Genomic DNA, 12,753 nt, shown 5'->3' with positions numbered 1-12,753 from the left:
ATGAATGCAGAGAATAACAAAGCATAGAGAAGGATCATTCAGCCCGGACTAAGGGTGGTGAAAAAGGTCAGAAGGAGATAACTGTTGAGGTAAGCCTTACAGAAGGAAAAGGTCTCGGTCACATAAATTGCAGTGGGGCATGTGAAGGCTCTTCCAAACAGGAAGTGTGGTGTGAGCAACATAGCACAGCAAGAGGCAATGTGGGTGAATCAAGAATGACAAGAAAATGACATTTCTGAGCTCGAAACACAAGGTGAGAAGAGGGAGAAGTAAATCGTAAGAGGTATGGGCCAAATAAGATCATGTAGGGTTTTGTTTGCCAAATTAAGAATCACCAAGTAATTTTAGGGAGGCGAATTACACAACTAGACCTTTGTTCAACAGCTTTGTGGATTGGATTTGAAGTCCACACAGTTGGAGAAATGGAAACATGTCAGAGGTTGTCAGTCAGGAAAAGTGAATTCTGGAAATACCATGTAAGTAAAAGGATTTGGTATGGGAATGAGGAATTCATAAAAATATTAAGGATAGAAGAAGAAGGGTCACAAAAGCTGTAGCCAGAAAGTCAGAGGAGCAGCTGCTGAGGACCTTATCCTGATGTGTGGAGATGGGTGGGTCTCAATAAGTCGGCTGGTAAAGCACTGCGAATGTCGGGATTCTCTGGGCAAATTCCCACCAGTTTTCTTAATCTGTGGCAGCAAAGTGGGGCTTGTCAAAAAGTCTGAGAAGCTGCTACAAATCTGGGGTCTGGCCATATGTCTGCCCCCATGACCTTCAGAGAAAAGCGGCCTGCCTTCACTTCTGCTTTCCAAATCTTGCCCAAGTTCTCCTCTGTCCAATACAGGGAAGTACTTCTGAGAAATGTGGTCCATGGTGTGTCCTCTGCTTTGGAGACAAAGGGCGAGGCTGATGCAAATGGGTAACTGACCATCAAGTTCAGAGGTTGAAGTGAGAGATGGTAAAAATCTGGACTGGAAGGTCATAGACAAGTGATAAAGGGACAAATTCAAGTAGCTTCACAAAGTTAAATCCATAAATCCAAACAGTTAAATTATAGTAATTTTGTGGACCACAGGTTGAGGTGAGAAAGAGATAAGGAAAGAGTCAGGGACGTTTCTTAGGCATTTAGTTGGTGCTCCTGAGTGAATGCTGAAAACACCAACTGACATAGAAAACTGAAGTGGGAGTGGCTTAGAGGGAAAAATAATATACTGTGTGTGGTTTTGAGGTGAAGAGATACAGCAAAAAGCTGAATATGTACCTCTGACACTTTGAAGAAAGGCATAAAGACACAAATCTGGGAATCATTAGAATCTAAATAAGAGTCGAAGGAACAAGAGTGGGTAATGTTGTATAGCAGAGATTTGAGAATAAGAAAAATAGTTGGTCAAGTGTGGAATCCAGTGTAAGGAATCCAGAAAGTACGCTGAGCAGAAAAGTAAGAGAATGATATGAAAATCAAGAAGGTAGAAGCTAAAGAAATAAGGCCTTGAAGAAAAGAGCCTGCAAATACTTAATATGGTGTCTATTTTTTTTAATGTTGTTTTTTTTTTTTGAGAGAAAGAGATGGGGTGGGGGAGAGAGAGCGAGAGCATGTGAGACTACAGTAGGGGCAGCGAGAGGGAGACAGAGGATCTGAAGTAGGCTCCACACTGTCACCACACAGCCCCACATGGGGCTCCATCTCGTGAACCATGAGATCATGACCTGAGCTGAAGTCATGACATGACCTGAGCTGAGCTGATTAAGACCATGCTTAATCAACTGAGTCACCTGGGCGCCTCATTAATGCAGCGTCTATTAAACAATGATTGGAAAGTGTCCCTTGGATTCAGTAGAATGGCACTGGTGCCTTCACTGAAGATAGTTTCTTTCTTTCTTTCTTTTTTTAATGTTTATTTGTTTTTGAGACAGAGGAAGAAACAGCATGAGCAAAGGAGGGGCGGAGGGAGAGGGAGACACAGCATCCAAAGCAGGCTCCAGGATTTGAGCTATCAGCACAGAGCCCGATGCAGGGCTCGAACTCACTGTCCACAAGATCATGACCTGAGCCAAAGTCAGACACTTAACTGACTGAGCCACCTGGGCGCTCCTGAGGATAGTTTCAGTGAAGTTGTAGGGTCAGAAGCTATGTTGCTTTAGGTTGGGAGTAAAGGTGAGATAAAGAAATGGAAACAGGTTATAGAGACCCTATTTTGATACATTTGTCTGTGGAGGAGAAGAACAATTAATAGCTGGAGAGGGGGCAGGACTGAGGGAAAGGCTCTCCTGTTCTTTCCTTCCTAACAACGGTGGCTTTGTCTTCATTTGCAAACAGAGGGCAGTACCTGGAACACAAGAAGTGCCAAGTTCAATAAGCACATGAGCAGGTCTGGGTGGGATGGCTTTTCACCAGTGCCTCCTCGGACGCCCTGATGGAGGGAACACCCTAGCCTTGTGAGGTGCAGGTGCAGTTGCAAACGGTAGTATTGGCAGTTAGCATAATCTCTGTTATCAGAATACTCACCACAAAGTTGCTTTCTCCTCTTTCAGAATCAGAAATGTTAAAAAAGAATATGATGGAAAGCCTCAAAAAGTACAAGCATTACAAGGTAAAAAGAACTTCATTGTTTTGATGATGTTTTTAATTAAAACAATTTTTTGTTTCCCAAAAATACAAATAGTCATAGTGCAGAATCAGAGAATGAATATAGATAAAAAGAAAAATTTTTTAAAAACCCACATTTCTACTATGAGGGATAGTCCACATATATGTGTGTGTGTGTGTGTGTGTGTGTACATATATATATGTATGTGTGTGTATATATATATATATATGTAATATCTTTAAAAAATGGGATTGTACTAATTATGCTGGGTTTTTTTTCCATTTTATTTAGATCCAAGTTAGTTAACATTTGTGTAATAATGTTGTCAGGAGTAGAATTTAGTGATTTATCACTTACATACAACACCCAGTGCTCATCCCAACAAGTGCCCTCCTTAATCCATCACCCATTTAGCCCATCCCCCCCACCTCCCCTCCAGCAGCCCTCAGTTTGGTCTCTGTATTTAAGAGTCTCTTATGGTTTGCCTCCTTCTGTTTTTACATTGTTTTTCCTTCCCTTCCCCTATGTTCATCTGTTCAGTTTCTTAAATTCCACATATAAGTGAAATCATATGATATTTTTCATTCTCTGACTGACTTATTTTGCTTAGCATAATACACTCTAGTTCCATCCATGTTGTTGCAAATGGCAAGATTATATTCTTTTTGATCACCAAGTAATATTCCATTAAATATACATACCACATCTTGTTTATTTGTTTGTCAGTTGATGGACATTTGGGCTCTTTCCATAATTTGGTTGTTGTCGATAATGCTGCTATAAACATTGGGAGTGCCTGTGCCCTTTCGAATCAGCATTTAAAAAAAATTTTTAATGTTTTTTACTTATTTTTGAGAGACAAAGAGAGGCAGCATGAGCAGGGGAGGGTCAGAGAGAGAGGGGATCACAGAATCCGAAGCAGGCTCCAGGCTCTGAGCTAGCTGTCAGCACAGACCCTCGATGTGGGGCTCAAACCCACAAACCATGAGATCTGACCTGAGCCGAAGCTGGCCCCTTAACCGACAGAGCCACCCACGTGCCCCTAATGTTTATTTTTGAGACAGAAAGAGACAGAGATTGATCCAGGGAGGGGCAGAGAAAGAGGGGGACACAAAAACTGAAGCAGACTCCAGGCTATGAGCTGTCAGCACAGTGCCTACACGGGGCTTGAACTCATGAACCGTGAGATCATGACCTGAGCCGAAGCCGGACGCTTAACCGACTGAGCCACCCAGGCACCCCTCAAATCAGCAGTTTTGTATCCTTCGGATAAATACCTAGTAGTGCAATTCCTGGGCCATAGAGCAGTTCTATTTTTATTTTTTTTTGAAGAACCTCCACACTGTTTTCAAGTAGCTGCATCAATCTGCATTCCCACCACTTCTGCTACTTTATAATCTGTGACTTGGATTCATCAAACCAAGCTTGAAGGATCACTACAATTGTTTTTACTTTCAGAGAACTTTTCATCCTCTGTTTTGGGCAGTGGTTTGCCTTGTTTTTATATTCTCTGACGATGTAATTCCATCTGTTGTCAATCTTCGGAGAATCTCTTAAAAGTTCTAGGGTGCTAATGGAACATTATTTAATTTCTTCATGGAGCTAGATAAATATTAAAGAAAAAAATTATCAAGTCCTAAGCACTCACATAAAAAATGCCCATGACATGTTCTGGGTTCCAGCAAACCCCTCCAGAGTCCATGTCCACCCTTTGGTGACACAAAACAGAACAGTGACCAGTGCCCGGGGAAACTTTATGGTCCTCTCCTCAATTGGTCTTCCCTCCATCCAAATACCGAACAAACACCTCTTTCCTCCATATTTGGCCCTTCTGTCTCAGCTCTGGGGGCCTCTGTGAGAACCTCCTTCCATCAAACTGCTTTCCTTTACCTGGAAACCAAATACTCTGTTTACTGGGCTTTATTCCTGGTCGCCTTTGCTCTATTAATCTTTAGCATCAAATTGATATATTAGTTGACATTCAAAGGATTTGGGTGGGGAGAAAGGTAGAAATTTATTTCTCAATCTTGATCCAATTTCTCCAGAGAAATGAAGGATTTGTCTTCACAAATAGACACAACTAAATATACCCTATTATAGGGGACATGTCAGAATACCAGAGAAATGAAGTGTTAAGAGACATTTGACTTTTATGACTTTTTTAAGGTCCATTCCATCTGAATATAGTCGAAAGGCTAACTTTCACTTTTTGTTCTAAAACAGGCATATTTCTTGACGTCTATGAAGGGCAAGTCACTGCAGTACTTGGGCATAACAGAGCTGGCAAATCAACGCTGCTGAACATTCTTAGTGGCTTGTCTGTTTCTACGGAAGGTAAGGAAACAATTTTTTTTAACTCTAGCTTTATTATTTTTTTCTCTTTTTAATAGTTTATAGGAAAATAATTTTATAAGCAGCTGATCAAGCAGGTTTTTTACACAGTTGAGTAACTTAGAATAGGAAATATTTATTCCATGTTTATATAAATTCACAATAAAGTTTGTGTCTCCTCTTTGCTGTTCATTCCAGGTAAATTTGGCATTGCCATAGACCCCGATATTTATGTTAAGAATGATCTGAATTTCTCAATGCATTAATTATGCAATTATAAAATGTGAGGTTTCTTGAACTCGTATCCCATATTATCACTCTTCACAGAGTTAATATCCTGGTGTTGAATACTTTAAAATTTCTAGGGGCACCTGGGTGGCTCAGTCAATTAAGCATCTGACTTCGGCTCAGGTCATGATCTGATGGTTCATGAGTTTGAGGCCTGTGTCAGGCTCTGTGCTGACAGTTCAGAACCTGGAAGCTGCTTCAGATTCTGTGTCTCCTTCCCTTTCTGCCATCCCCCCCTCACTCTGTCTCTGTCTCTGTGTGTCTCTCAAAATAAACATTAAAAAAATAAAATAAAATTTCTATTTTATAGGAACAGCCACTATTTATAATACCCAACTTTCTGAAATAACTAACATGGAAGAAATTAGAATGAACATTGGATTTTGTCCACAATTCGATATTCAATTTGACTTTCTTACTGTGAGAGAAAACCTTAGGCTATTTGCTAAAATAAAAGGGATTCACTCCAGGGAAGTGGAACAAGAGGTAGGTGAACATATTCAAACTGATGGCTGTGAAAATAATTTACTTTGCTCTTGACCATATTTTTTAACTGTTACTTTATTTTCATAAATAAAGCTTAGTTGATGAAGTTCTTAGGGTGGACTTCCCTTAATTATTAGGAAAGCTGATTCAAGTAAAATATTTTGTATTATGTAGAAGTGTTTTTTTTTAATAGGTGAAAAGAGTTATAATGGAATTGGACATACAAAACATTCAAGATGTCATTGCTAAAAAATTAAGCGGTGGACAAAAGAGAAAATTAACACTTGGGATTGCCCTTTTAGGGGATCCTCAGGTAAGAGAGAAAAACTCTTGAAATCAATGTATACCGAAGGATACCATGCTATCATTAAAGTCTAGACTCTGATTACCAAGTATGAGAGGAATATGTAATAGGGGACCATACAAGCTTCTGGAGAATCCCCTGGAAGGCTATATTTGAATCTAGGAATCATATGGGTTTCCTTGCAACTTTCCGAAGATCCTCACTTGGATCAGGCAGATGCTTTCTTACTCTTTCTCATCTGCAGGTTTTGCTGCTGGATGAACCAACTGCTGGACTAGATCCTTCTTCAAAGCACCGAGTTTGGAACTTCCTGAAGGAACGGAAAACAAACCGTGTGATCCTTTTCAGTACCCAGATCATGGAGGAGGCTGACCTCTTGGCTGGTGATTCTTGGTTTCTTACTTCTAATTAGTTATTTAAGGGCTTAACATGAGAGATATTGTCTATAGTCTATTTTTTTTTAAGAGAATCTTGCTTAAAGTCCATTTGTGTGATGACATTCTAAAGATGCACTTTGCTCTGGAGGAATGCTGATCTTCCCATGAGTTCTCAGACCCGTGCGTGATGCATCTCCTTGTCTGTAACTTCCTTCCTTGTCACAAGTACATTTTAAAAGTTTTGAAACCCTAATATTAACTTTCATATAGTTTTTGTGGTTGGATAGAAACAACTTTTAGCTGGGAAAACTTTTTAAATTTACAAGCCTTCGTTGCTTCCTTAGAAGGATCCTTGGGTCACTAATCAAGGTGTGGAGTGTGAAGATGCAAGCTTGGAGAATGTTCTGCCGAGGACATAGTGGCAGGTGGAAGACTAGTTTCAGGAAGCCAGGAAAGGGTATGGAAGAAGAATCTGAAAAAAATTAAGTCAGAAATGGACTCAGTGAAAAGGAGAGAAATTTTTACCGTCTGATGCGCAGGATGATCCTATTCTAAGTTTCCTTAAAATATACTTTACCTCCATGTTGTTTACTTCCTGCCTAAATAAAGCCATGAAACAAGCCATCCCCAAACCTAGTATCTTAAGTCAATAAGAATTTATTTAGTGCATAAGTTGGAGAGTTGGCAATTTAGGGTGGGCTCACTTAGAGAGATTTTCCTGTCTTTGACTGGGTTCACTTACTTATGTCTGGTAGTTGAATGGCCATTGGCAAGGCCAGTTGGATGACCTAAGGTGACTTTGGTGACAGCCCCACTCTAGGTGTATTTCATCTCCCAGCAGACTATCCCAGGCATTCTGATGGCAGGGACTAAGGCTCTAGAGACCAAGTCCCAACGCATAAGCCCACTTCAAGCCTCTACTTGCCAAAGTAGGCTAACATGTCATTGGCCAAAGCAAGTCACATGGTGGAGGCAGGTCTCAAGGGCTGGAGGGGGTCTCCTTGCTCATGGTGGGAGAACACTGCAAAGCTATATGGTAAAGTATCTGATGAAGGGAGAGTTGAAGAATTGGGCCTCCTTGTAACGTTTTATGCCACTGGATAACCTGTGAGGGAGGCAGTGAATTTCTGAGTCCTGCTTCCAAGGAGGTGTGGGGATGGGAAGTGGTGCTGTAGCCAGGAGCTCAGTTATATCGAGACTGCATTCATACTAAAAAATCTGGTCAGTGTCTTGGTCTCCAGAGCAGAGACCACACCCACAAAAGGAATTCGCATAATTTATTCTTTCTTTCTTTCTTTTTACTCAGATAGGAAAGTGGTTCTGTCTAACGGGAAGCTGAAATGTGCAGGGTCATCTTCGTTTCTGAAGCAAAAATGGGGTGTTGGATATCGTTTAAGGTAATGTATCCTGGGAGTAACTTAAAAAAAATGTTTTTTGATGTTTATTTATCTTTGAGTGAGAGAGAAACAGAGTGCAAGCAGGAGAGGGACAAAGAGGGAGACACAGAATGCAAAGCAGGCTTCAGGCTCTGAGCTGTTAACCCAAAGCCCGACGTGGGGCTCCAATTCATGAACTGTGAGATCATGATCTGAGTTGAAGTCAGACACTTAACTGACTGAGCCACCCAGGTGCCAATGGGAGTGTAGCTTTTTAATAGGACTATGGATATGAGGGCTGGCATTTCCTGTAATCATCTAGAGGTTTAAAAAGGCAACCTAATATTTGGTGGAAATTGATTTACAATAAATGGTACATAATGTATCTCCATCATTAACGTGTTCCTTATTGGTTGTCTTTTGGTTTTAAACACGTAAATTTCTAAATCCATATATCTTTCAATAACACATTTTTTGGTTAACATATAAAAATTCATGATCATGTTTTCAAAAAGCAAATAATTTTAAAAAGTTATTTTTTAGAAAGAGAGATAGTGAGTGTGAGGGAGGGAGAGAGAGAGCCTACAGGCTCCCCACTTTCAGCACAGAGCCCAACATGGGGCTCAAACACACAAACTATGTGAGATCATGACCTGAGCCAAATTCAAGAGTCAGATGCTTAACCGACTGAGCCACCAAGGAAGGTGCCCCCTCAAAAAGCAAGTAATTTTTAATGAAACAGTTGACCCTGAAGGTCTGAAATTGTATTCCAAATCTACTTTATATGTCAGAATCAACTTTGATGTCAGAATATCCCATGGGATAATTTAGAAAGCACAGCATATCAACAAGCAAGTTATTGGCATGAGGAGAAGCCATTTGCTGCAAGAAAACAATTGATTATTAAAAACCTTATTAAATTTTAATGATCCTGAAGTAATGTTTCATGTACCTTATACCCTATTATAATTTTATATATACATATCTCAATACATATAATATATATGTATATATGTTTACATGTCAGCCTGCTGTCCATCTATCTATCTATCCATCCATATTATATGTACACTGAAATTTCAACTCACTTTACTTACATTTTAGGAAGTTGACCAGGGGGTTGGGATTGACATGTAATACCCTGTATTTTCCCCATTTAAAACAATTCAAACGTGGTTACCATTTAGCACTTGGAAGTAGAATATCTGATTTCTGGGAACTGAGTCCTGAAATTAGCAGGAGATGCCTGTAATTTATCCAAATTATTTAGTGGAAAACTGTCTCGTAATGAGCCGTGGCGTTGGAGAAGAATTCAAAAGACTTCTACTTCTTTTGTAACCATAGCTTACACAGGAATGAAATGTGTGATCCAGAGAGAATCACATCCCTCATTAGGCGGCACATCCCTGAGGCCAAGTTAAGAGCAGAAAGTGAAGAGAAACTTGTGTATCTGTTGCCCTCGGAAAGAACAAACACGTTTCCAGGTAACGGACTGCAGGGTCACACAGAGAACAGCTAAGGGTCCCGACGGCACTGACTGCGTTCTCCGCCTTCTGTCGGTTGGGTTTTAAAGCGCAGATCCATGAAAATATTTATCCCTAAGAGCTCTACCTCCTGTTTTCAACATAGTGAAGTGTGTTCTTATGTGAGAGCAAGGAAAATTTCCATGACTATATTTCACTGAAAAACCCAGATTTGCTCTCTTTATCAGCATTAAATGAAGCTTTGAAATATCTCCTTTTAGAAACAGCAAAAAAAATTATTTAAGATTAAATAAGGCCTTATTTTTTTATTTAAAGTTTTTTTTAACATTTATTTCAACTTAGAAAGAGAGAGACAGAGCACAAGCAGGGGACGGGCAGAGAGAGAGGGAGACACAGAGTTGGAAGCAGGCTCCAGGCTCTGAGCTGTCAGCACAGAGTCCAGTCCGGGGCTCAGACTCACTGACTACCAGATCATGACCTGAGCTGAAGTCAGATGCTTAACTGACTGAGCCACCCAGATGCCCCATAAGAGTAAGGCCACCTTATTCTTTATTTAAAAAAATTTTTTTAAACATTTATTTATTTTTGAGAGATAAAGAGAGACACATGAACAGGGGAGGGGCAGAGAGAGAAGGATGCACAGAACCAGAAGCAGGCTCCAGGCTCTGAGCCATCAGCACAGAGCCCGACGCGGGGCTTGAACCCATGAACTGTGAGATCATGACCTGAGCTGAAGTCAGACACTCAACCAACTGAGCCACCCAGGTTCCTCAAGGTACCTTATTCTTAAAAAACAGTTGGAAGTAATTCAACAGTCTTTATAAAGTATCATTTTAATTGCTTTGTAGAGAGGCACCTTGGTGGCTCAGTCAGTTAGTCTGACTTTGGCTCAGGTCTTGATTTCACAGTTTGTGGGTTCTAGCCCCAAGTCGGGCTCTGTGCTGACAGCTCAGAGCCTGAAGCTGTTTTCAGATTCTGTGTCTCCCTTGCTCTCTGCCCCTCCCCCACTTGTGTTCTGTCTCTCTTTCTCTCAAAAATAAATAAAATGCATTAAAAAACATTTTTAAAACTAGAAAATGCAGTGAAGGAAATATCACCCATGCTTGATGAATTTAATAACAATTTTTTAATATTTATTTATTTTTGGAAGAGACACAGAGCGTGACTGGGGAATAGGCAGAGAAAGAGGGAGACACAGAATCTGACACAGAATCTGAAACAGGCTCCAGGCTCTGAGCTGTCAGCACAGAGCCCCATGCGAGGCTCCAACTCACAATATCATGACCTGAGCCAAAGTCAGATACCAACGGACTAAGCCACCGAAAGGCCCCTTGAGGAATTTTTAAGTAGACATACATACTTACACAAACACACACATGGCCATGGTATTATAAGAAATTTTAAAGTTTATGAAACAACAACAAAAAAGGATGTAAACGAATAAAATTGATTTGAAGGACAAGAGAATATTGGGATGTTTTTATTGGATTATTGTGGCAGCTTTAGTTTGAAAATGCTTGTATATTTATCTATTCGGAGTAATCTTTAGGATTCCAATGTACTTACTTATCAGCAATTTTAATTGCATTAATTTATTACTATCTTCTTTTTAGATCTTTACAGTGACCTTGAAAAGTGTTCTAATCAGGGCATAATGAATTATGATGTTTCCATGACAACTCTGAATGAAGTTTTCATGAATCTAGCAGGCAAATCAACAATTGACGAGCCAGGTATAATAATGTGTATCTAGTAGAAAATTAAGAAAGAAAAAAACCAGGAAATGTCCATGTGTTATCATATTTCTAGATTTTATTTGGGATTCTACCTAGAAGGTCTGATAGGGTTACCCACTCTTAAAAGAATTACAATTATTTTATTGTTATTTAAATTTTTTGTAGTATTTATTTTTGAGAAAGTGGAGGAGGGGTGGGGCGGGGAGGGGAGACAGCAGAGGGGAGACAGCAGGGAGCCTGATGCAGGGCTCCAGCTCATGAACCACGTGATTATGACCTGAGCTGGAGCCAGCTGCTTAACTGACTGAGCCACCAAGGTGCTCCTAAAAGTTTTATAATCATTTTATATCTCACATAATCAGACTTGGTGCTAGGTAATTACGTTTTAACATTTGTCTACCTCTACTGGCAGTAACTGTCACACCCCTTTGCAATGCCCACTTGTCCTTTATCATCAATAGCTCCCTGCTAATGTCATGAGTCCTAGCTTTGTCTCTTAACTGCCATTCTCTATGAAAATGTACTCTTACTTAGCTAATAAATTAACTAATAACAGATAACTCGATAAGAGGATATGTTCACTTAGTTTAGTTTGTAATAAGAACCATTAGAAGAATTTCGGAGCTAAATATTTGCTAGGCATTGTGCTCAGCTGTTGGATCGCATTGCTCTTAATTCCTACCATAACTTGGTTATTTAGGGAGAAACCTGAGATTTGGAGAAGTTGAGTGATTAGCCAGAACACAACAGCTGCTGTGTGGCATATGTGGGATTTGAAGAGGAGGTCTTTCATGGACTTTCTATTCCTTAAAACCAATGTCCTGAAATAGTCACTGGGGAGGTCAATCATCAGTAATTCTGTGGAGGAGTTCCAGATGACAGAGGAGACCTTTTAGAAACTCCATTACATACATTTATCCTTGTGTTTTTGCATAAAACTCCCTCTACAAAAGGCCCTTGGCAATTAGCTGCTATTGGTATGCAAGAATAAATGCTTCCCAAGACGCCTTAACCAATTCTCAAAAACTAATTTACTCACTCATTGGAACTGGATCCATTATATTTGTCTGAAGGACACATGTTCCATGTAAGAGTTACGGATATCAGTAGTTTAACTTGTTAGAAGTCCTATTTCAAAATATTCTAGTGTAGCTTTCAAATTTCTAAAGAGAAAGTACAAATAACACAGCCCGTTATAATGGTTTACTACATGGCTACAGAGTTTGGCATTCGGAAACAGGAGCAAGTCAGTGAGCCAAGGGATGCTGGAACTCAGTCTGAAATGCAACAGGGTCCTTGTTCTCCTCCTGGATGGAGAGAGGCCGTCAGCACCGCAACTCTCTGGAGACGACAGGTGTGTGCAATGGCCAGGCTTCGCTTCTTAAAGTTAAGACATGAGAGGAAACCTCTTTTTTCCTTGTAAGTATCAGACTGCTTTATTTTTTTAAGTGTATTTTATTTACTGATTTTGAGAGAGAGAGAGAGAGCGACCAAGCAAGCATGAGAGAGCAAGCAGTGGAGGGACAGAGACTGAGGCAGAGAGAGAATCCCAAACAGGCTCCACACTGTCAGCACAGAGCCTGATGCAGGGCTCCAACTCACAAACCTGACCTAAGCCAAAATCAAGAGTCAGACACTTAACTGACTGAGCCACCCAGGCGCCCCAGTATCAGACTACTTTAAAACTCCGTAGTCAATAAATGCAGAAAAGTTTGAATGTGAAGGAAATGAGTCTATTAATTTCTTCATTCTCTTCACAAATGTTTTTCCAGTGCCTATAGTA

General features: G+C 40.2%; 1 protein-coding gene across 1 annotated transcript in view; it reads left to right on the top strand.

The window, feature by feature from the left end:
* The window catches only part of ABCA10 (ATP binding cassette subfamily A member 10), a 69,174-nt gene that overhangs the window by 27,856 nt on the left and 28,565 nt on the right, over positions 1 to 12,753 (top strand). Inside the window, 9 exon segments of the mRNA XM_029927694.1 lie at positions 2,533 to 2,591; positions 4,812 to 4,922; positions 5,518 to 5,693; positions 5,887 to 6,006; positions 6,242 to 6,380; positions 7,681 to 7,771; positions 9,095 to 9,234; positions 10,848 to 10,967; positions 12,191 to 12,418. Of these exon segments, the coding sequence (XP_029783554.1) occupies positions 2,533 to 2,591; positions 4,812 to 4,922; positions 5,518 to 5,693; positions 5,887 to 6,006; positions 6,242 to 6,380; positions 7,681 to 7,771; positions 9,095 to 9,234; positions 10,848 to 10,967; positions 12,191 to 12,418 (1,184 nt within the window).

The sequence above is a fragment of the Suricata suricatta genome, chromosome 17 (genome assembly GCF_006229205.1).
Source record: "Suricata suricatta isolate VVHF042 chromosome 17, meerkat_22Aug2017_6uvM2_HiC, whole genome shotgun sequence".
In the NCBI taxonomy this organism is placed as follows: Eukaryota; Metazoa; Chordata; class Mammalia; order Carnivora; family Herpestidae; genus Suricata; species Suricata suricatta.
The sequence above is the reverse complement of the archived record's forward strand: the minus strand, read 5'-3'. Positions and strand labels throughout refer to the sequence as shown.